The 24040-nt window shown below is 27.7% G+C and overlaps 1 protein-coding gene across 1 annotated transcript; it reads left to right on the top strand.

Moving 5' to 3' along the window:
- Positions 1 to 148: 148 nt before the first annotated feature.
- LOC107445763 (uncharacterized) lies at positions 149 to 20079 on the top strand. The gene is made up of 4 exons (XM_016060239.4): positions 149 to 387; positions 6336 to 6521; positions 16165 to 16290; positions 17776 to 20079. Exons 1-4 carry the CDS (start codon positions 274 to 276, stop codon positions 17848 to 17850), a joined length of 501 nt encoding a protein of 166 aa, XP_015915725.1. The 5' UTR covers positions 149 to 273; the 3' UTR covers positions 17851 to 20079.
- The last annotated feature ends 3961 nt before the right edge of the window (positions 20080 to 24040 follow it).

Genomic DNA, 24040 nt, shown 5'->3' with positions numbered 1-24040 from the left:
CGTATTCAGAAGGAAGTGTTCAGGAAATAATGGAAAAAAACAAATAACAATGAAAGCGAAACTTCTTTAAATTCCGGATCGCTTATTGAAAAAGCGCCAACCGACTGTCATTGGCGTTGTTTTACCGTGCGGTTTTCGCCAAATGGGTGGGTCTTAGTTCGCAATGTAAACAGAAAGAGGCATTCTGTTGCTGAGAGCGTGAACTGCGTTTTAGCGGGAAAAGCCTAGAGTATAAGCCGATTCTTTCAAATAAGTAATTTTTAAAATATAAACATGTCTCACTCTGTCACTGTTACAAGAACTACTACTACTTCAAGTGCTACGGCAATTATTTTGAATACAGGACTTCTAAAGACAGCAAGTGGTGCTTTAAAATTGTTCGAAACGGTGAGAAATTCATTTTTCCCTAAATAAAAATAATTGCTTCTTTTTTAAATATTCAATAGCTATCTTTTGTTAAATAATAGAATCGATAAAACCTGATGAATAGCTGCATATTTTTATTTTTTAAAAATTCAAAGGCTATCTTTTGTTCAATAATAAATCAATCTTGATAAATGAATATTTTTACTTTACAGGAAATAGTGCTGAAAAAGAAAAAAAACTCAGTTATAAATAGGTTTGAGACAATTTTGACAAATACTATTTGTCTTTCGATTCACCAAAAAATAAATAAATAACTAAATAAAAAAATCGCGTAATGTAAAAATTATTCCGATAGCAAAATTCTGATTTTATTTAGGAGAAAAAAAAAATTTAATATCTTTTCCGCCTACTCTTCAATGTGGGTTAGTCCGAAAAGAATATCTTAAAATGCGGCGGCAGGGAAACACAAAATACAAATTTTTTAAACGATTGTTGTTCGTAATGAGTTGAAAAAGTGTTATCGGTTGTAACACCTGTGAGCGGAAATTCTCCACGTTACTTGGTGCATTAGAAACGTCATAAGTTTCTGAAATGATGATGAATCAAATAGACTAAGATGTGAGATTTTTATTCTTCTACTACATAGCTCTTTTGACAATATAATTATTTTCATTTTCATGACATTCCCATTCAATAATAATACCAGCAGAATATTTTTAATAGTAGAATATTCCAAATATTGGAGATATTACTTAAAATATATATTTGGAGAATTTAGATTTAAGACCTGTCAATTTAAAAGTCACACTTTTTTTTTTTCAATTTTCTTGACCCCGCCTTTTTTGACCCCTTCTCTTCGTAACAAAATGTCATATTCTATCGTAATTTCTATTGAAGAGCAATTTATAGCAATATTTTCGAATTTTAAAAAGAATTTGCAATATTTTTTTAATTATATTTGTTTACTCTTTTTTTTTAAACTGTCCAAATTTCATTAAAATAACCAGTATTCTTTTTTAAGCATGTCAAAGTTCTGGAACACTTTCTTTTAATGTTTCTTACTAAGACTAATAAATAATTAGCATTATTTTTCTTTCGAAACAAAATAAAATCGACAGGAATATAAAAAAACAGCTTATAATATATAAGAAAACAGCATTTTTATTACTTGTAAATAAATGTAAAGAAAATATATAAATTTAATATAAAATGTAACAAAAATGTTAATTTACTTGATTTTTAAATTTTTTAATTGTAATCATAATGTGTGATGTCACCCTCTTTGTTACTCTCTGTCTTCTTGTCACAAACCCACTCGATTTCCATTAATCGTGACATCATTTGTGCATAGCCCTGATTGCGTTTAACAACACTAATGCGTCCACTATCCTGGTAGGCGTTACATTTTTGAAAACTAAAAATTTAGCCATATTTTCACCATATTTTTGACAAACTATAATTAGATATGCTTTAACTTTAGTGATCGTTTTGAATGATAAAAAAAACGTTAATATTAATAATAAATTATTTATTTAAATAATGAATAATCAAAAAAATTTAATTTTATTTTCATTATACTAAGATTTTTGTTCAGGAAAACGTACATGGGCAAGAATCCCTAGTACCTTGCACATTGTAAAATAGTAATATAAGACCAACAATGTATAAAATTATGTATACATATATAATTAGAAAAAGTAATAAGGGAGAATGAAATAGTAATATAAGAATAAACAGACAATGTATAAAATTATATGTACATACATAATTAGAAAAAGCAATAAGGGAGAAAGAAACCATGTTGAGGGCATATGTATGTTACTGAAGAAATATAAAATTACAAGCTTTCGTACTTTGTCATAATTTTACATATTATCAAAGCGATTGGCTGTTCTAATTTACGTAAGCAAGTTTTAGGCAGTTTTGGAGCTCCGCCATCATACTTGTCAGCAGAAATTCGTAAATCACAAACCCCTTCTATGTTTATGTAAGAAAATTCTTATCTTACTGCTTGTTTTTAGTTTTAACCTTTACTATAGTAATTTTTTGGGGGATAAATTGAAATAATTTTGCATAAAACAAAATTTATGTTTCAGATCATTTTATAAAAGCTTGAATTAGAATATTGTTTCTTCGTCTTTTGAGTTTCCCTTCTGAGGTTAAAATTTTTGAAATAATTCTTTGAATCTTCGTGTCGAAATTTTTTTCCAACTTTTTTCTTTATCAAAGTTAGGAGCGGTTTTAGTGTTTTACGTAAACATCGCTCATTCCCCTTTTCCCTCTTTGTCAACAACATTACAATGCTTGAATTCTGAGGTTCGTTGTTTACATATCCAATGGAATGGAAAATAATAAACAATTTTCTTATATCTATCTAAGAATAGCTGGGTTGTGTTTAAGATTAGTTAATTTTTATCACTGTGATCCGAGCACTGGGATGGGAGGTCGCTGGGACCTCCCAAAAATTTTCACTAATCGGCAAATATTGTTTGGCAAAATTAAAAAATTTCATATTCTTACTTTTAATTTTTTTTTTTAAATAAATTAAAAGTAAGAATATGAATAAAATTATTACACGTTTATTTGACTTTTTTAAAATAGCTTTGAAAAAAAAAGTATGCTTAAGAGTAGTTAAGGTATAGTTAACGTATTATAAAAAATAAAAAAAATTTGCTACTATTTATTTTCTTTTTGTTTAAAATTTCATTTTTTTTTACCACACAAAAATGTTTTTAAAGTAGAATATGTTGATTGTTATAAGCGATTTTTTTTAAAAATAGAAATTCGTTATTAAATAACTTCTTATAATAAAATAACATTAAAGAAACTGCGATTTTCTGGTGAACATAAAGATGGAAAACAATGTAATTTTTTGCCACTGATAGTGATTATCAATGGTGATGGAGTTCACTAAAGTGAAGTTACGAAAGTGATGTGACTCCTGGCTCTTGTTTTGAATCTGACATTTATGCTTTAAAGTGGTCGAAATTTCGATTGGCGATAAATTTTACTTTGCATCAATCACAAAATGTTTGAATTATCATCTTACGCAGAGCTCCAGTTTAAATTTGAGTACTCTAGCTAATCGGCAAGTGGTCAAATAATTGTTGGCTATAAATTGTATTTAATTACATAAATTATGCCTGTACAGCTCAAGAAATGATCAATACTGGCATAAGTATTCTACATAATTCACTGTTAGACACTTTAACTAATTGGACAGCAGTGTAAATTTGGAATGTCGATAAATATTTTTTAGTAATGATATTGCTATAAAACTTGCATGTAATGGCCAAGAAATGTTTTGAAACTTGAGATGTCATCTAGTACAGAGCTTCGTTTATAATGTAAGCACTCTAGCTTATCTGATAGTTGTCGAAATTTCGATTGACTATAAATTTCTTGTTATAATAAATGGAATAATTATTTAATTTGTCAACAAGCTCGGAGTCCTAGTAGATATCAAATCGCTCTAATTTTATTCGTAAAATGATCGAAAGTTTTACGAATTTGTCATTCCAGTGATCATTTGACTTAGTGATAATATGGTGATAAATTCTGATTACAGTGATCAAGAAACGATTGAAACTTACATTGTCGTGCATTGTACTTTTGTAATTCGAATAAATCATAAAGTTAGCGAAAAATTGACTGGTGCTAATTTCTTTTTGGCTATAATTTTATTTTTATTTTTTTTATTTTCAGATTGTTCGAATTTTGTTAAAATGATTCGTGTTATATTAAAGAGTGTTCATGACCAATATTTTTTTTTAATTTCCAATTTGTAACTTCGACTAGGTTTAATTTTAATCAGCATTTAAATTTTTTTCTATACAAAATAAATTAAACTAGAATAGAAAAGAAAATCATTTGAAGAAAATAGCATTCTTATCATTTTAAAATAAACGTAAAGTGAAAATAAAGCATAATTAAATAAATATTTCAAAAAAATAAAAATATTCAATTTGTTGAGTCATCAATTGTGGACATCATTCTTAACTATGAAACTATAAAAGGATTTGTTTTGTGTTCAAAAATTGCTAAACAAATTATTATTTTAATATTTTCTATTCAATATCTTTTTTTTCTTCTGAAATGGAAGATATTAGTTTAAATCTGGTAGGGAAAAGATCCCTACATTTAACGAAATTAAACTTAATTATTTGATAACTACAGGAAATAGGATTACAGAATATTGTTTTAAGAAGAGACTTTAATTGTACGTCGTTTTAAAATTCGTCTCGTCTCTGTCTGGTTTTGTTTTCAGTCACGTAAGTAAGTTACCATAAATAGTGGTGATTCTGAGGATTCCGAAACAAGTGGAAAGAAAGTGATGTCATATTTATCGCTATTCTAGGTCAGTAGGTCAAGCTTTCGTTTGTTTCACAGCATATAAAGTTCAGGATGGGTAATAATCGATTGACCTGCTGACTCTGTGACACTAGATCGAACTAGTGTCACAAAATGTCAATCGCTTAAATATTTTTTTCCCCCTTCGTATTCTGAATTTGAAGGGCTTATTTTGAGACCGTGAAAAACCAGAACAATTTTATGCCATTCTAAAAAAGAGAAAAAATTGTTCTGCAAAGTTAAAAATCCGTAACAATCTGATAAACTTTTATAGTTAATGTTTTCAATTTGATTCAGGTTCGGGTCCTGGATTCGATCCCCGGGACGGGCAAGGTTGACTCAGCCTTTCATTCCTTCAATGGGTCGATAAAATGAGTACCAAGCATGCTTGGGGACTAAACACCGGGGGTTCCGCATTCGGCTGACCACCCAACCGGAAAATCTACTTCTGCACCCCAGAACCCAAGATCAAGAAAAACTGAGATGAATACAGTAGGCTTTGGCCCTCTTCGGGCTGTTGCGCCCCCGTGCTTAGTTTAGTTTTTCAATTCATATATATATATATATATATATATATATATATATATATATATATATATATATATATATATATATAGATATATATATCATATATATATATAGATATGATAAAAGTTTATCAGCTTTTAAGTTGAAACTAAATAAATAAATACGAATAATAAACAAGTAAACAAAAATTATTTTTCTCGTGAATTTTTGGGGTCGAGAATCAAAATCAAAAAATAAGTACAAATAAATAGTTAATTCCAGTTTTTTTTTTACTCAAGAATGTTTGATCAAAATTTTAAATAACTATTAAAAATAATCCAAATTCCATGCCGTTGTTCTCGAGAATATTTGGTTAAGTATTAAAGAAAAATTTCTTTCAATTTTCTCGAGAATATTTAATCAAGAATTAAAATTACTTAAAAATAAATAAATTAATCAGTAGCTGATTACAGTTTGTTGTTCTGGAGAATGTTTGGTCGTGAGTTAGAACTTAAGTTTGTGTAAAAACGGTCTTGCCCTAGAAGTAAGGACACTCATAACTTAAGAGGATGCTGTACTGCTGTAGAAACTTTACATGGCAAATTCTGTTTTACCTCTGTTGATATTTTAAAATTTTAAGTGTTTAGTAAGTTCAGGAACCTAGAGTAAATGCTGAAAAAGTTCAAAATTCAAACAAATTACTCCAAGATAACTTTCCCACTGCTTAATCCTAGGTAGTATTGCCGTAATTTGTTTGAATTATGATATTTGAAAGAAGGAAAAAAAATTAGCATTTGAAACCCTAGGCTTACCTGTAATCATCTTTTCTATACATTAAATTTTAAATAGCATTGAGTTGATTTTGTTTCCCAGTCTAGTTTTGCTTTTGATTTATGTCATGAAGTTTCAATTGTATTTCATTAAGAATGAGACTTAAAACAACAAAATTTAAAAAAAAAACGAATTTGTTCGTTTAATTTGTTTTGTCCATTTTGATGCATCTTGACGTTTTCTAATGTGTGGCGCCATCTCTCAACAAACGATTGAACCATTTTTACATTTTTAACTTTTATTTTATAATTTTTTTTATGTTATGAAAATATTTTTTTCAGATAATTGGAGCAATATGCTTGGGTCTGATAGCCTATTACTCTACTGACAAGGGTGGGACTTGCTTGAACGCCGAGTTCGTTTTCTTCTTCCTGGTGACATTTGCCTTTTTGGTGACCACTTTTCTCCTTCTCATCTCTGCACTAGTGTCTCTCATGTCTGCCACTATAATACACAAGACGCTTTTTGTAAGTATTGCATTCATTTTGTGATTACTGTAATATTTTGAGCCTTCAAAAAATCATTTGCTCATTTTCAAATTATATTATATATGTTACATACTTTCAAGATATTAATATTGCTTTTTTATTTATTATAGTTTTATCAGTTTATAAAAAAAGTAAAAGTAGGATAATATCAGTCGTCGGAAGTAGCGCACTACAAATAGTGAAACTGCTGTAGTCGCTACTTTTTTCTTATTTTGTAATTTAGTGTGCTATTTTTTTTTTAAAAAAAAGTAGTGTAGTGAGTAGTGCTATACAAAAAACAGTAGTTTGTAACAATTCCTAGCAACTACTTTTAACGTTAGTTAAGAATTGTAACACGGCTTTAACAACTATAGTAGGATAGTATCAGTCGTCGGAAGTAGCGCACTACAAATAGTGAAACTACTGTAGTCGCTACTTTTTTCTCAGTTTGTAGTTTAGTGTGCTATTTTTTTTTAAAGAAGTAGTTTAGTGAGTAGTGCTATACAAAAAACAGTAGTTTATAGAAATTCCTAGCAACTACTTTTAACGTTAGTTAAGAATTGTAACACGGCTTTAATACAACTATAGTAGTATAGTATCAGTCGTCGGAAGAAGCGCACTACAAATAGTGAAACTACTGTAGTCGCTACTTTTTTCTTAGTTTGTAGTTTAGTGTGCTATTTTTTTTAAAGAAGTAGTTTAGTGAGTAGTGCTATACAAAAAACAGTAGTTTATAGAAATTCCTGGCAACTACTTTTAACATTAGTTAAGAATTGTAACACGGCTTTAACACAGCTAATTTTTCGAATTCGATGTGTGCAAATCTTTTAGGGTTTGTTCATGGATGCAATGAAAATGACCCTGTAGTTGCAGTTGAGCGTTAATAGAAACTACGAATTTAAAATCATGTGTAACTAATATAACTAATAAACTAGCCATTACTAAAAATAGATAATTAATCACTTTTGTCACACTTTCACATGCGGATGCAAACTCATGAAACATTGACGTTATTTCATAGAAAGGGATTGTATTTTCAACGTACTTAATTTCTTGGAGGAAATGAAAGAGCATTGAACAATTTAAAAATTGCAAGTACATATTTGATTATTTCATATTTCTTAAATTAAATATTCGCTGTCGGAAATGGCATAAAAAGTTGAAGGTTAAATTAACTATTTCAAAAAATATGTCTTTGGAATAACAAACTTGGCTCATTTAAACACACAAAAATATTTCTTAGTTCTTCTTTTTTTTCTTTCTTTTTTCTTTTTCTTTTTTTAAATGAAAGCCAGTTTCTTATTCCAAACCTTTTTGAACATAGGTGTAAATTAAGTTCTCTAGCTAAGTTCGTCTAGAGTTGTGAAGTAGTTTCTAAATTCCAAAGTAGCTTATTTAAAAAAAAGTAGTAGTAGTTAAATACATTTCTAACAAAGTAATTGTAGCTGTTGTAAATTACAAAAATAATGTAGTTTTTCCGACCACTGGGTGATGCATGTTTAAATGTTCAGAAGGGGATCTCTTTCGAGAGTTTTAATTAAAAACGTCACTATTCCCATGGTAAGTAATAAGATGTTTCTGTATGTGAGAGTGTTAATATCGAGTGGCAATTAACTAGTTAACTAGAAAACTAGTTAATTCCCTTTACCTATCTTGAAGTAATACAAAGGAACAGTTTGATGCAAAAATATCACCTTAGGAAAAAGCCTTGGTTTATTTAGGTTATGGAAAGAGACAATTACACGTTCCATAACGAGAACTGTACCTTATATTTTAACAATATGAAATCTATTTAATTGGAAAAAAAAAACGCAATTTTTTTATTTATTTAGAATACTTACAACAGTTCATTTTAAGTATAAATAAATTATATATATTTACAGAGAATAGTCTTTCCTCTTTTTATTATAATTCCACTCTTTTTTTTTTAAATCGAAAATTTTCACTTTAACAAAAAATTTCCTTTACAAAAGTTTAGGTTTTTCGATTTTCCGAAAAAATAGAAATTTTTTTTTCACTTTTTCCTGTTTATGTAAACGTAATTTAAAATTACGCATCGTGATTCGTATTCACTTGATTTACAAATCGAATATTAGGATTCGTATTCACGCGATTTCACACATCCAGATTATGTGCGCATGATTTTTAAAAAAATATCGCCCATCGTTCAAGCATCGTAATTTGTATTCATACGGTTTAAAACTTATCGCGATTCATATTCACGTGATTTAAAATTAATGATCGTGTTCTGTGCATCATGCATCAGTATTTTCTACTAAAGTGCTATAGATTCCTATATGTATTTTTTTTCCTTGCTCAAATTTCAGGTATTATCTCAATTATTTAAAATGTGTTGAGCGCATAACGTTTTTAGATTTCAATTTTCAGCTTTTTTGGGTTTATTTTTAAAAAAAAAGATTAAAAAATCACATTTAAAATAAAAAAAATTAAATCTTTTGTTTTGTTTTCAAATTTAAAAGAATAATAAATAATTGAAAACGGAAACATGTGTTTTGCAATTAAATATTCAAATTATCAAAAGAAAAAAAAATGATATCACTACTTTCTATCTTATCTTCTGAAATATGAGATCCGTTTCTAGTTATCTAGATGTCTAGTTATCATATAATTGGAGTTCTATGACATTCTCTTCCCTTAAATGTGACATTCTTTTACGAAGTTTTGTTTGGTGATTCATATGCGGTAAAGGTTGAAGTTTACATTTCCTAACATCGGTGCAACTCCTAGTTCCAAAAACATTTCAAAAGTTAGAAATACATTACTGATAATGCAGAACTGATATGATATTTATAAATATACTCAATCAAGTATCCAAAAAATAACAAAACAAAAAAAATCTGTTTTTTTTTTTTTTTTTTTTTTTTTTTTTTTTTTTGGAAGATCTAAAAAAAGTTATAGTAACACCTCGTCATGTCGTATTGATTTGGAACAGAAAGATATATAAGATATATCCGAATTCGAGATGTTATTAAAGTCATGAGACCATAATATTACAGCAAAAGCAATAGAGTACGAAAATATTAATTCATAAAAGTGCAAGCACAGTCCAGCTTAAAAAAATGGGGGGGGGGACTAATAAGAATCTAATTTGGCATTATTTGAAAATCCCAGAAAATTGCTGGTTTTTTCGGAAAAGGAAATTTTAAATTCTGATATTTGGGCGAATGGGGTATTGTTTCCGACGTAGTATTTTACGTTGCATCAAATGAATTCAAACCAGGGTTGACCTACAGTGATATATCTTCAAGTAGTAGGTATCATGGATTAGTATTTCTTGCCGTTTTTCTCTCCATGTGACTCAATCCAGGGTTAGTTTCATCGAAAAGTCCTCCACAAAAGCAAGTTGTCTCAATATTTGATCTAGGGGTTCATATTGTCTTCTGGGTGGGTTTTAAAATTATAAAGCACTGGAGTTGATCATTGATAGCAGCAAACCCAAAAATGTGTCAACGCCAGTTATGAAATAAAACACTGGACAGTAGGACTAATAATTTGAAAGTAATAAGGGTTTTATGTGTAAAAAGTATTCTTTTTGTTATACTTTCTATACATCTGACATAGCTATCTATACAAGTGATGTATTATTTTCAGACGTTGTTCTTTACATTTAATTGAATGAAATCAACTTTGAAAAGATAGAAGAAATAGTTTAGAAGTTATAATGTCTTTTATTAGTCCAAAGCATAATTCAAATATAGTATAATACAAAAATAAAAGTTAACTTTTGAACTATTAGCCCTTTTTACTCGTGTTTGGTATCATTCGTTTTAGCATAAAAAATCACTAAAATTAATGCTCGACTTGTCTGCATAACAATGCCAGGTGCGTGGATAGATACAAAAAAGCAGACATTGTAATTAAATTGCTTAAAACCCTTTTAAATTCAAAACTTATGATTCTATCGCTTCGTTAGAAAAGAAAATCTGCATTTGTTTAAATATCAGTATTTAATTTACCTGCGCATTAACCCTAATTTATTAATATTATTTTTACTATAATTCCTAAGGCTCAAATAACTCGAATTTTTCCCGTTTTTTTTTTCCGTTTAATTCCCCTCGTTTCTTAAATTTATTGGATTTCAGTAATTGAAACTTTAAAAAAAAAAATTCACTTACAAGTTCTGGCAACAAAAAGTTCATATTTTAGTTATGTCTATCTATTTATGAATATAAAATAATAATAATAATAAAATAAAAGTCTAAAAAACAAAATTGGAAAAAATTTAGTGCCATGACACTTATCTGCTGTTTCACATTTACATCCGTCAACCATACACCTACGCATTACCTGAGTTACATTAGCCATCTTACATTTACAGTCTATAATTAAGGACACATAAAACGTTTTCCACGCTTTAATGAGTAATTATCCTTAATAATTACTCATTAAATCATTAGTTATGGAGCATTCTTTAATATTATTTTTTATTTAAATGCTTCACGATTAAAGTTTTGAAGTCTAACAATATCCATTTTTCTTGCAAAAAAAGAACTTATTCAATGTATGCATGCATATTTTTAAAAATTTTCTTCTTGTATTTTGAATATGTTTGTAATGTATTTAAATAATATAACATATTTATTACCATATGTCTGATTATTTAAGTGCTACATGACTAAAGTTTTTAAGTTTAACAAAGTACTAATTTCTTGTAATAAAAAAAATTAATTAAGTTAATGAATATGTTTGAAATGCATAGAATTAGCACAATATATTTGTTTACATATGTTTGTATATTGAATCGATTTATAATCGATTTATAATTACAGATGATCTGCAAATAACGGTAAGCACAGTGCATAAAAAACCGTATCTGGCGTCCTATGTTTCTGCACAATTAAACCGGTAAAAAATAAAAAATAAAAAAAAAATTTAAAAATCAGAACATTTGCAAATAAAAAAAGTTTTTTCGAAAAGTAACACACAAACAAAGCCTTAAAATCCGTAATGTATTTTAACTTGTGTAATAATAAATGTTCTAAAATTGAATATTATCCCTACTTCTAAACACTTAACTTATTTTTTAGACACTTTATTTAGGCTGTCTATAAGAAAATTTTAAATTTTGAAGAACACTGACAACTTGCATTTGTACAGACATAATTTATCTCTGCAGATGTTCAAGTTTTCACTCCAGATGACTTATTAAACTTCTTTTATTATTAAACATTAGTTTGACTTATTATTTATATTAATTAAAATTATGTTGTTTGATTTAATCTCAATTCAGCAAAGTAACTTCGATGAAAAGTCAATAGTACATCGCAGGTTCGATTTTTGAAAGAAAAGGGCGTCACCCGTGTGTTTGTTTCTGCTTGCACATTTTGTCCCAGATAGACTATAGCTGTCGCGTGGGTTGTTGTAAGCTATCTAATTTCGCGTGATGAGAGGGTGCGTCTATTTATAGATCTCTTTTTCTCTTCACCTATTCCTTCCGCATCTTTTGGTGAATATTCTTCCTTTCTTTTTTTTCTTCTTTCTTTTGCTTTCTGAGAAAACCGTTTCCCTACGCAAAATGCTCTTTCCGTGTATTTTTGACACAGTCAGCAATTGAAGTGGATTTGAGTAAACTTCCTGCGTTTACTAGAATTGGCTGTTTTTCTGCTCTGCGGGGAAAAAAATAACTTCCAAACGAGTGCCTTGCGTTTGAAATTAATAATAATAATAATAAATATTAATAATAAAAATTAACAATAAATAATAAAAATAAATAATAATAATTAATAATAATAAATAATGATAATAAATAATAATAAATAATAATAATGATAATAAATAATAATTAATAATAATAAAAATAAATAATAATAATTAATAATAATAATTAATAATAATAAATAATAATAATTAATAATAATAAATAATAATAATAATAAAAAAGCAGTTAAAATTACTGGACTGTGAAAGAATAAGGAAATTTGTTTAAAATTAATTTTTAATATTTTTTATATTTACAGTTATATAACAAGTTATTAGTAAATATTACCAAATTAAAAAAATTTTATATTGTACAAAAAGTCACAAAATTCTAAGAAATTGAGTCATGATATACACCATTGTTTTTCTAATTGAAATTAAAAAGCAGTCGAAATGATTTCTTTAGGCAATCAAGTGTTAAAATATTTTGCGTTTTAGTTGTTTAATTTTTTTAAATAGTGTAATTTTGTTTTAGATAAAAAATAATAAAGTAAAATAATTATCTGCGTTTTTCAGATTGATTAAAAAGCATAAAATTATTAAATTTTTATCATACCTTAAACGGTATAGCACATTATTGTTGGAAAATGTTGGCGAAATTTTCTGGGGATAGAAGTTTAAAACGAAAGTATTGCTCTCTACGTTTTTAGTTTTAGACATAATTAATCGAAGTTTCTCCACTTTGGCTTACTTGAAAAACGTAGTTTTAAAATTTTTGGTTTTATTTTCTTTCGTTTTTTTAGTTTTGTGTTTCCTTATGTCAGAAAGTGAGAGGAATCTCGATTGTCAGCAAAATGAAGAAAATTTAAAAACATAATTTAATCAATTAATATTTTAAGACAATTTTAGACCTAAATAATATTTTATGATGACCAAGTGAATTCCTATTTCAGTCAATTCATAAAGGAACGACAAAAAAAATTTCCTTATTAATAAATTTTATTAATATCTCTAATCTTAATAATCATAATAATTCATTATAATTTAATTTAAAGTTTCTCCATTTTAGCTCACTTAAAAAACGTAGTTTTAAAATTTTTAGTTTTATTTTCTTTTGTTTTTTTAGTTTTGTGTTTGCTTATAACAGAAAGTGAGCGGAATCTCGATTGTCTGCAAAATTAAGAAAATTTAAAAACATAATTTAATCAATTAATAGTTAAAATATTGTTAAACAATTTTAGACTTAAATATTATGTTATGACCAAGTAAATTTCTAGTTCAATCAATTCATTAAGGAAAGTTCAGTTCATTGATTCAAATTATTTTTTAATTATTTCCTAAAAATATCATTTTTATTTCATCATTCAAGTAAAAAAAAAATTCTCTAAAGGTACAAGGAAAGAAAAAAAGTCTTCGCGGAAATTCCTTACTAATAATTTTTTAAATCTTTATTTAATAATATCTCTAATCTTAATTTAATTAATAACGGATTGTATTTCTATAAAATAAAAAAATATTAATTTTTTTTCCTGATCAGTATTAAAGAAATTTATAGTTTATAGAAGTATTTTATAGAAAATTTATTAGAATTTATATTATATATAAAAGTTCCTAAAAAATCTAAATAAGTGCAAATATGAAAAATTGTTTGGAAGTGAGCTGTGTTTGAAAAATTTTACCTTTAACGTAAAAAAAGACACCGGTGTTTCATGCTGTGTATTATTGTCATAAATTATTAAAATGTTAAAAGAACATTTTTCACTTATTTTGACCTGAATTAATACAAAATAATGAAGAAAGTATGAAAAAGATGTTTAATAAAAATTATGGCAATAGGTTAGCCTCTTGACCTGAAAATAAACTATCTCTCTCTAATAAACAAATTTTTTTCTATCTTTATTTTTTTTATCTCTAATAAACTATCTACTAAACTATCTTTTTTTTTTTTGAAAATTATTTAATGATTAAAGTACAGCAGTGTAGAAAGAGACTCTAGAAAACATATTTTTGATTAAAATGTCCAATGTCTACATTTAAAACTTTGACCCTTCAGAATTATCAATTTGTGGTGGAAAGACACATGTGAAAGGATAATTTTTTGACAATTCACACATTTCAAAGTTGTAATGAATTTTGCCTCCCCAAATATTTTTAAAAAAGTTCTTTAAAGTCAGTATGTGTAACTAAATTTTTTTCATTTTTTTTATATTATTCTTATTGTCGAATTAACTTTTTATAGCTGTAGATTATTTCTAATGTTATTTTTTTTAAAAATATACTTTAAAGGAAAAAAATTGCGAAAAGTGACTATGAAATGAAAAGAACCTATAGATATTGGTCACCAGTGGTCGGAAATAGCAGACTACATGAAGCTACTGAAGTCGCTACTTTTTTTCGTAGTTTATAGTGTAGTGCGCTACTTTTTTAAAAAAAGTAGTGTAGTGAGAAATTTGATAAAAAAAATAAAATAAAAAAAAAAAAAGAATAGTTGTTTGTAGCAATTCTTTTCCACTACTACTTTTTACGTTAGTGTGGAAAAGATAAGTCATGTGGCTATTCAATTAAAAGTACCTATAGATATTGGTCACCAGTGGTCGGAAGTAGCGCTCTACATGAAACTACTGTAGTTTATAGTGTAGTGTGCTACTTTTTTTAAAGAAAAAGTAGTGTAGTGAGTAGTTCGATAAAAAAAAAAACAGTTGTCTGTAGCGATTCTTTTCCGCTACTACTTTTTACGTTAGTGTGGAAAAGATAAGTCATGTAGCGATTCAATTAAAAGTACCTATAGATATTGGTCACCAGAGGTCGGAAGTAGCGCACTACATGAAACTACTGTAGTCGCTACTTTTTTTCGTAGTCTGCAGTGTAGTGTGCTGCTTTTTTTTTAAAAAGTAGTGTAGTGAGTCGTTCGATACAAAACAAAACAGTTGTATGTAGCAATTCTTTTCCGCTACTACTTTTTACGTTAGTGCGGAAAAGAGACACTGTTCTGAAAGCAACTAATTATTCGAATTTGATGGGTACATACCTTCAAGTTTCCGTCAATAGATACAATGAAAATTACCCTGTGGCTACAGCTGAGCGTTAACAGAAATTACACATTTAAAGTAACGTATAACTATTATTTTAACTAGCCATTGCGAAAAATAGATAATTAAACACTTTGATCACATGTTCACCTGGTCACATGTACACACTCGTGAAACATTATTTCAAAAGAAGGGATCGTATTTTCAACGTACTTAACTTCTTAGAGGAAATAAAAGAGCATTGAACAATTTAAAAATTGCAAGTGTTTGATAATTTTGCATTTCTTAAATTAAATATTAACTGTCAGAAAAGGAATTAAAAGTTGAAGGTTAAATTAACTATATAATCACTGTCTGAGAAGGAATAAAAAGTTGAAGGTTAAATTAACTAATTCGAAAATAATGTTTCTGGAATAACAACTCTGGCTCATTTAAACATGAATAACTATTTCTTAGCTATTCTCTTATTTATAATGTAAGCCAATTTCATATTCAAAACCATTTTGAGCATAGATATAAATTAAGTTCCTTCCCCTTAAAGTAGTGAAGTAGTTACTAAGTAGCTTGGTAGCTTGAAGTCACTACATTTAAAAAAAAAAAGTAAGTATAGTTGTATATAACTACATTTGTAGCAAACTACTTGTAGTAAACTACAAAAATATAGTTTGTCCTATCACTGTTGGTCACCGAATCCTTAAGTTTGAAGAAAAAATAGCGGCTAAGTCTACCTGCCTCTGGCTACTTACTGAAAATTTAAATTTTCAGGTTTAGTCTATGCAAAATCATTTATTTCAATATTCTTTAAAAAAAATTATATAATATAAGGTTAGGTAATTAATATAATAACCAGACAAAAACACTTTTTTAAACGGCGAATTTTTTAACAGGGTATACTAACTTGTTGTACAAAATTATTTATATGTCCTATGACAATATAACATACATCTATATTTTAGGAGTTCCTGTACCATGTGTTTGCTTTCATCTTTTACATCTCTGCCAGTCTCGCACTGCTCATATACATACAGAAAGTCAACAGATATATTGCGACATCACATTACAATGGAATAATGGCTGCTTCCGTAAGTTCAGACTAAATTAACATATTTTTTTGTGTCTTATTTCGTATAATATAAATGTTTGAGTGCTTAGTTTTTGAGTTATGGAGTCGTATATTTAAAATTTGAGACCTCAGCTTACAATGGATTGATGGCTGCTGCCGTTAGTCCTGGCTAAATTAACATATATCTTGTGTCTTATTTCGTATAATAAAATTTCTTGAGTGCTTAGGATTTGAGTTATGAAGTCGTATATTTAAAATTTGAGACCTCAGCTTACAATGGATTGATGGCTGCTGCCGTAAGTCCAGACTAAATTAACATATATTTTGTGTCTTATTTCGTATAATAAAATTTTTTGAGTGCTTAGTTTTTGAGTTATCAAATTTTTATGAAGTAGTATATTTAACAAAGTCGTTTCGCAAGAACTTTCTGACCGTTTTGTTTCAAATTTTGTGTTTTGCCATATAAAATTACATTCTTTAAAACGATGTACAAATTCGTTTGTCTTGCAGTTTAAAATTTTTTCGACTATTTTGTAATAAAGTAATAAAAAAAAAATATTGAAAATAAATTTTTGCATGGAATTATGTTTAGATAAACGGATTTTATAATTGTGTGCAAAATTTTTTCAATTTACTTAAAAATTAAAAAGCGCTTTGGATATGGTTAAAAACGCAAAAAATTAAATTAACATTATTAACTGTATCCAAACTTTCGATCACTATTCTAGTTAAACTATCGGGACCATATTTCCCGAAACAGGAGACCGACCTCCAGACGATTTGTTTCTTTCAGCATCCTTTTCTTTTATTTTTTTTAAACCTTTTATTTATAATTTTTTTTTATTTATTTTTTATTTTATTGCGAACTGTGTAGTTAACCCCTTCCTTCTCGCTCCCGTAAAAATGACGGGATGAGGTTTCACCCTCTATTTCTCGCTGCTGTGAAATTTCCGGGCTGGAGTGTTCAGTAGTAACGCGCCAATAAGAATAAAACTAATTCATTTCTTTTTCCCAGAAACTTTTTATTTCTTACTTTACACAACAGATGGTAGTACCAGGATACTTTTAAGGTAATTGTAGGTAGTTAGTTTATTTTAAACTAGATGTCAGCACTAATCAAATACGTGTATTTTGAAAAATGGGCACTTTTATGACCGTTTTCTTGTAAATTAACTGATCGTTAAGGGGTTAAAAGAAATTTGAAATCTCTTCGAAAATGAAGTCTATGAAGTAAAAATGTTATAATAGGTTTGGGAATTAACCAGAGCACTGGGGAAGCTGAACATGGTTTCCCTGTCCTCCAGTGATGTCACATAATTTCATACCTCGATAAATGTATAATTCAAAGCTTTCAATCAACAAGGTATTTAAATCGTTGATCTAATCGTTTTAAACCGTATCTTTAGAATGTATTCGCGTCTTCAACCATATTAAACAAGTTTGAATTCACGAAATAATAAAACAAATTGTATTTCATACATTTTATTGTTTTTATTTCTTTCAGATTCTGGGCCTTGCCAATTCCGTGTTGTATTTTCTGAGCGCGTTTTTCTCTTTCCGGACCTACAGAACGGGTTAATGTTTCACATCAATTGGCTACTTTCACAGAAATTTCGATGTTTTGAAGCGAAGTTCTTTGGTATTTCAAAAAGAATCATCCAGTATGTGAAATCTAAATAATTGTAGCAGACACACGCATATAGTGCCATAAAAAGTGCCTTATATAGTGCCTTAACTATATAGTGCCTTAACCATATAGTGCCTTAACTATATAGTGCCTTAATAACTTTAAAAAAAAAAAATCGGAATTACAGTGTTCTGTTAATTCTGGTAGCTATGACCTTCAAGCATAAAGAATATGACCTTGATCTCATTTTTTTTTTTTTTTTTTTTAACTTTTGTTTTGGACTTATTGGTAAAAGGTTCCCCACTTTGGGTATCTTTTTATGATTACTGTTATTAGTCTATTTTGGTATTTATTGTCGTCATTCTCTTCGTTATTTGAAGAATTGGTATTAGTAAAAACTTCAATTGCTTTTTCTTAATTTAGTTATTACGTTGCAAATTTGCAATTGGACCTAATATAATTTTTTTTTCCTTAGTTCAAATCAATTGTTTTCTTTTAATATGTTTATAATGTTGCAAATTTGCAGTTAGAACTGATACAATTTTCATTTTGCCTAAATTCAAGTAAATTGTTTTTTGTTAATATGCTTATTATGTTGCAAATTTGCAGTTAGAACTGATGTAATTTTCATTTTGTCTAAATCCAAATCAAATTAATGGCACTGCCTGTTAAGGAATTCTCAAAAGTTTTGCCACTGAATCTTGAATAAAAGAATAATTTTTATTTCGCCTAAACTCAAATGGAATAAAAAATAATTCTGCCCGTTGCTGAACTCTTAGTAGTTGCAAATTTGTTTGGAATTGTTAATTTAAATTGTAATAATAATATTTTTATTCCGTGCCAAATTAATAAATAAAAAAAAAGCTCAAAATTTTAACTAAAAATATATATTTCAAGTGTCTATTCTAAGAAAATGAAAAAAATCAGGTTAAATTTGACTTATCAATTAAGATGGTCGATAAAAAGTTTGCTGTAATTATTCACAACTGGATATTCTTTTGTACTTACTTATCATGTAAAGATGTCGTCTTTTATTTTGCTGCAATTTATAACATAATGTTTTTGTTGCCTTTACTTGTTATATTCTGCCGACATACTGAGCTTGATGCTTATTTTTGTTTTTAACTTTGATAATTTGTTATTGATTTATTTTTTATTTCTTTGTATGTGCTTTTAGATTTTAATGTTGAATCAAATGTGTACTATCAATTAGAAATATACTTTTGTAAAGAAACTTTTTTACAGTGCAATTGAAGACTAATTTGTTAAAAAAAATTTAAAATCACCTAACACAAGATTACAAATATATAAAAAGGAAAATTTTTTCAAATGAGGAAATAGTGTAATGTCAAATGATGTAAATATATAAAAAGGGGAATTTTTCAAATGATTTATTGCTACAGAATTCATATTTTAGAGGAGAAAAAAAGGGATAGCAAAAAATTTATTTTTTATTTGATCTATTTTTCAAAAGTTTTTATAAAAACCTGTTTTCTCCAGCTGTGCTATTGAAGTGTTTATATGAAAGTTTATAAATATCATTGCACTAATGCATAAATAAATATCATTTGATACTTATTTAAACATGAAATTGGGCTTTTAGAATAACAACTTTTAGTAAAAACTTAGCTTTATGTAAGTGTCATTTAAAAATGTATACTTTCTAATTATATATGTTATTAAAATATACAACAACAGAAAAATACCTATACAATAGCTTTCATGTTTATTACTGTGAATGCTATTCGAAATACTTCTATACATTCGTACATAATCTATAGCTACATAATCTATGATTCAAAGACTTGATCCACTACTAGAAGATATGTACTAAAATAAAAATAATATGTATATACATACATATTACTTTTATATACATAAATTGTAATATTTTTAAGGTGATATGAAAATATATATTAAAAAAACTATCTGAAATTATTATGGCTGTTCTCCAAACATTGCCATAAACTACTGTCAAGATTTTACACTATCAAGATCAACCATTATTAGTGTGGGAGTAGCAATATGTTTAAATTCAGTATATTTGGAAACAAAAGTAACAATTTTCCTGTAAGATTTGAAATAATTTTTTTATTATCATGTTTTTCTACTGTTCATATTTTATTTATATTTCAACGTTTACAAGTTCGAAAAATTGTTTAATAAAGTTTTACTGACCAATTTTGTTTTGTTTCTTCAATACTTTGCACTAAAGTAAAACCTCTGTTTTTTTTCTTTCTTTTTTTAATAAAATTTCGCTTTTCTGAAAGAAAATGTAAAATTTATAGCACTTTATTTTACATTTCAGCAAAATCAAATTTTAAAAATGCGACTTTTTTTAAAATTCGTTGATACAACCGATTTCGCTTAAATTTTGTATTGTGCCATTGAAAATTACATTCTTTAAAATGATGTAAAAAAAAAACTGTATACCTTACTATTTAAAATTTTTCCCTACTATTATTAAATAAAAGAATAATTATTTACTAAAAGTTATTTTTAGCATGCAATTAACATTGGATGAACGACCTTTACAACTATGCGCGATTCTTTTAAAAAGTTTTCGACATATGGCGGAATATGCAAAAAGTAAAATTAGCAATAAGGTGTTCAAATTTTGAATCGCTCTCTCTTGTTCAAAAAAGGGTTACTGTATTTTCCAGATTGTGGTATATTTTGGGGTTCAGAAATCTGAATCCATCAAAAAATTGGTATGCTTATTCAGAGAAAGTACGTTTTAGCGTCTGATTTCGTAACTTAAAATATCGTCTACTCTAATTAATTAGCATATTTGAGGTCTCCCCCATCGATCCTTTAAGATCGGGTCCTAAAACTTGAAGATCTACTCATTAGATCAAAAACTTTTCAGGGTGGTCCGTTCATTTATTTATTTGTTTTCTTCTTTTTGCGCACTAAACGTCTAAATATTTATAATTCAAATATGTTGAAATTTTATCTTTATCTCTAATTTGTTCCATCGTGATGCGAAGAAAATTTTTTATAATTTGATTTTATTACATAGACCAGACTGTATTCTGGTCTATTTAATAATATTTCTTTTTTAATTTTTCGCTATATTTTAACTGTCAGCAAATGAATTATTTCCAGGTATCCCTAATATGAAACGTCAATTTCCTCTCATTTATTTTTAATTAAAGAACGTATTATTGTCACTATTTAATCTAGAGATTTGTATGTAGTTGTGTAAGAAAGAAAGTGCGAATATAAATATTTTAGAAAGGGCTCCTATACGAGATTTACCTCTGGTAACAATAAGGTAATGTGTAATGGCACGACCCTTTAGATTTTAGTTGTTAACTATTCCATCCGAACTTCCGCTTTCAACCCCTGATTGCAATATAGCAACTGAGTAGTTTATTTTTAGTTAGTAGTTAATTCCATTTTTTTCGTTTCTTGTTTCATTCAAAGATAATTCAAATTCTCTTTAAGCAGCATGAGCCCCCTAAATTCCTATCCTAGATTGTCGTGACGCTTGTAAAATTTTTCTTTAGATCTCATTTTACAATAAGTACTTCGTAAAAAAATTTTTCCTTTCTTAAAAATTTCCTTGGCTATTACTGCATTTTTGTTAATAATTGTTGAAAACTAACAACAGAAAACCAAATTATTTTTTTCACACATCATGTAGCTTACTAACTAGCTGCATGATGTAGTAGTGCTTTTTTTTTAGTACTGAGCAATTAAACATTTTGCTTTATTCAATCACTCCCAATGGCTATATCCTTTTTCATGTGTGATAAAATTTCGAAACATTAGATGACGCCACTATATAAAGAATGAAATTAAATTAAAAATTTTGCTTAAAGAAAAACGTTTCTAGATATTTTTATATGAATAAGTAGCAGACGCATTGTGTAATCATACATTTAATTTAAACAAAATTGTTCCTGAAAATATAGCTTTTTGGTACCCATAAAGTAATAAATTTAAGGTCATATGGGAGAGTTGTTATAGTTAGAATATGAAAGAAATGCGCCTAGATGCGATATTCTTTCCTGTTTTGCACACATTTCATAATACATCAAAATATTAATTTAAAAATAAAAATTATTTTTATTTAAAAACCTTTTTGAACTCTCCTTTAGTTCATAATCATATAGAATAGCTCAGTTTAAAAAACTAGGAAAATGCACAGTTTAAAAGACTTGAAAAAATTAATGTTTTAAATTTGGAACTCGACATAACAGGCAAATTAACAAAGGAATTTTAGTGTGTGCATAAAATGTACCTAACAGGTACTTTGTGGAAAATTTTCAAATATTTGTTGAAGTACTTAAACTTTTTGGAAAGATTCTAATCATCTTTATAAAAAAGTGTCCAAAGTAAATGTTCATAAATTTACTTTTCAAAAAAATATCGAAAGACCGACAATTTCATTTAAAAAAAAAAATTTATACACAGTAAAATGTATATTTGGTTTTTTAATTTTTAAACATACTTTTCGTTGGCTAATTCAGCATGAATACCTAAGAAACTATACATTACTGGTCTAAGATGTATATTCAAAATTATATCTTTTGTAAATAAAACTTTTCAACAACTTTCAATTCCTTCGCCTTTACTTTTCTCTCATTCGATTAAGTTAAAAAATAAGATGGTGAAACTCTACTTTTATTTCAATAGATAGCAATACCAGGCGCGTAAATAGGCATAAAATAATTAACTGCACTTTTTATGGATAAACCTTTCATAGCTTCTAAACTATTTTTATTATTTAATGAAGCTTGATTTGATTCATTTCAGCGTAAAATGATGCATCACAAACAATAACTAACTTGTTCTATAAAGCAATAAGTTAGTTTATGAATCTACAATACAAGCAGGTAACAGATATTTTTTTTCCTAATTTTAAACCTCATATTGCAAAAAATTCTGTCTGCAAAAAAAAAAAAAAAAATATGTATATATATATATATATATACAGTCAAACCCTGCTATAGTGAACACGGTTTATAGTTAACTCCCGGATATAGTGAACGAAATCTTCGATCCCTATAATGCTATTTTTTGTGGATATAGTGAACCAAAAAAGTGAGGAAGATGGATGTAATGAACTTTTTTCTGTCTTCAACTGATTTAAAAAAAAATTTTTAATAATTTGGAAATTTCTACTTCAAAATAAATACATATACCGATTTTCAAAACCATCTATAGAGGGGAATGTAGCGATAAACAGTTTTTCTTGTTTGCTTCTTTTATCTCACTTTCCCATCCCTAAACAAACCAAGCAGATGTTTCCAACCCGGCAGACTATGCACCTGTAAGGTGTCAGTGAAATAAATATGCATTTTCTGTCAGAGGGAATGAGTAAAGGGTTGAACACTAATATGTATTGATAAGGCCCTCATTTCAACTCCTTTTTGCTCTCTGTTCAGTTAAAAAAATCCTGCAAACAAGCGTCTCAAATTTAACTATGGCGAGCAATAAAAGTAAAACGTTCACCATTGATGATAAAATGGGCATAATCAGAAAAATTTAAAATGGATGCAATCAAGCAGATATTTGCAGGGAATATAAACTATCAAAATCTGCAGTTTGTAACATATGGAAAAATGGGCAATTAATAATTTCTGCTCATGAAAAAAATTTAGATGGCAGAAAAAAGTTGAGAAAAGCAGATCGCAAGGATGTTGAAGAAGCATTACGGAAGTGGTTCACCAATCGAAGAAGCCGCAATCTTCCAGTATCTGGACAAATGTCAATGAATTTGCTAAGCGATTTTATGAGACTACTTTTATGTGCTCGAATGGCAGGTTAGACCAGTTTAAAAAGCGGAATAACAGAAATTCAGGAAAAATTAACAGAGAGTATGGAAGTGTTTCCATATCTGATGTTGAGGATTGCTCATCAGCTAAAGATTACTAATTTTTTTTTTTGTACACAAGACGAAGAGTAATGAAAAAAAAAACACATTTTTTGTTACTACATAATATTTTTCAGTCATTTATTTGAATCATGTGTAATAAGGGGAAGGAGTTTGGGAACCATTAGTTAAATTGCCTGCGTAACGGATATAGTGAACTCCCGGTTATAGGCAAAATTTCGGTCCCTTGAAGGTTCACTATAGCGGGGTTTGACTATATATATATATATATAACTAACTAAAACTAACTCAGTGGCG

This window comes from Parasteatoda tepidariorum, chromosome 1 (assembly GCF_982258835.1).
Source record: "Parasteatoda tepidariorum strain Cologne lab strain chromosome 1, Ptep-v5.0, whole genome shotgun sequence".
Lineage (NCBI taxonomy): Eukaryota > Metazoa > Arthropoda > Arachnida > Araneae > Theridiidae > Parasteatoda > Parasteatoda tepidariorum.
Note: the sequence above shows the minus strand (reverse complement) of the source record. Positions and strands in the feature narration are given on the sequence as shown.

Excerpts from the sequence above, each read along its gene's own strand:
- LOC107445763 (XM_016060239.4), top strand. The coding sequence starts at position 274 with ATGTCTCACTCTGTCACTGTTACAAGAACTACTACTACTTCAAGTGCT. Across the intron at positions 6,522-16,164 it reads TAATACACAAGACGCTTTTT|GAGTTCCTGTACCATGTGTT; the intron begins GTAAGTATTGCA and ends TCTATATTTTAG. Across the intron at positions 16,291-17,775 it reads ATGGAATAATGGCTGCTTCC|ATTCTGGGCCTTGCCAATTC; the intron begins GTAAGTTCAGAC and ends TATTTCTTTCAG.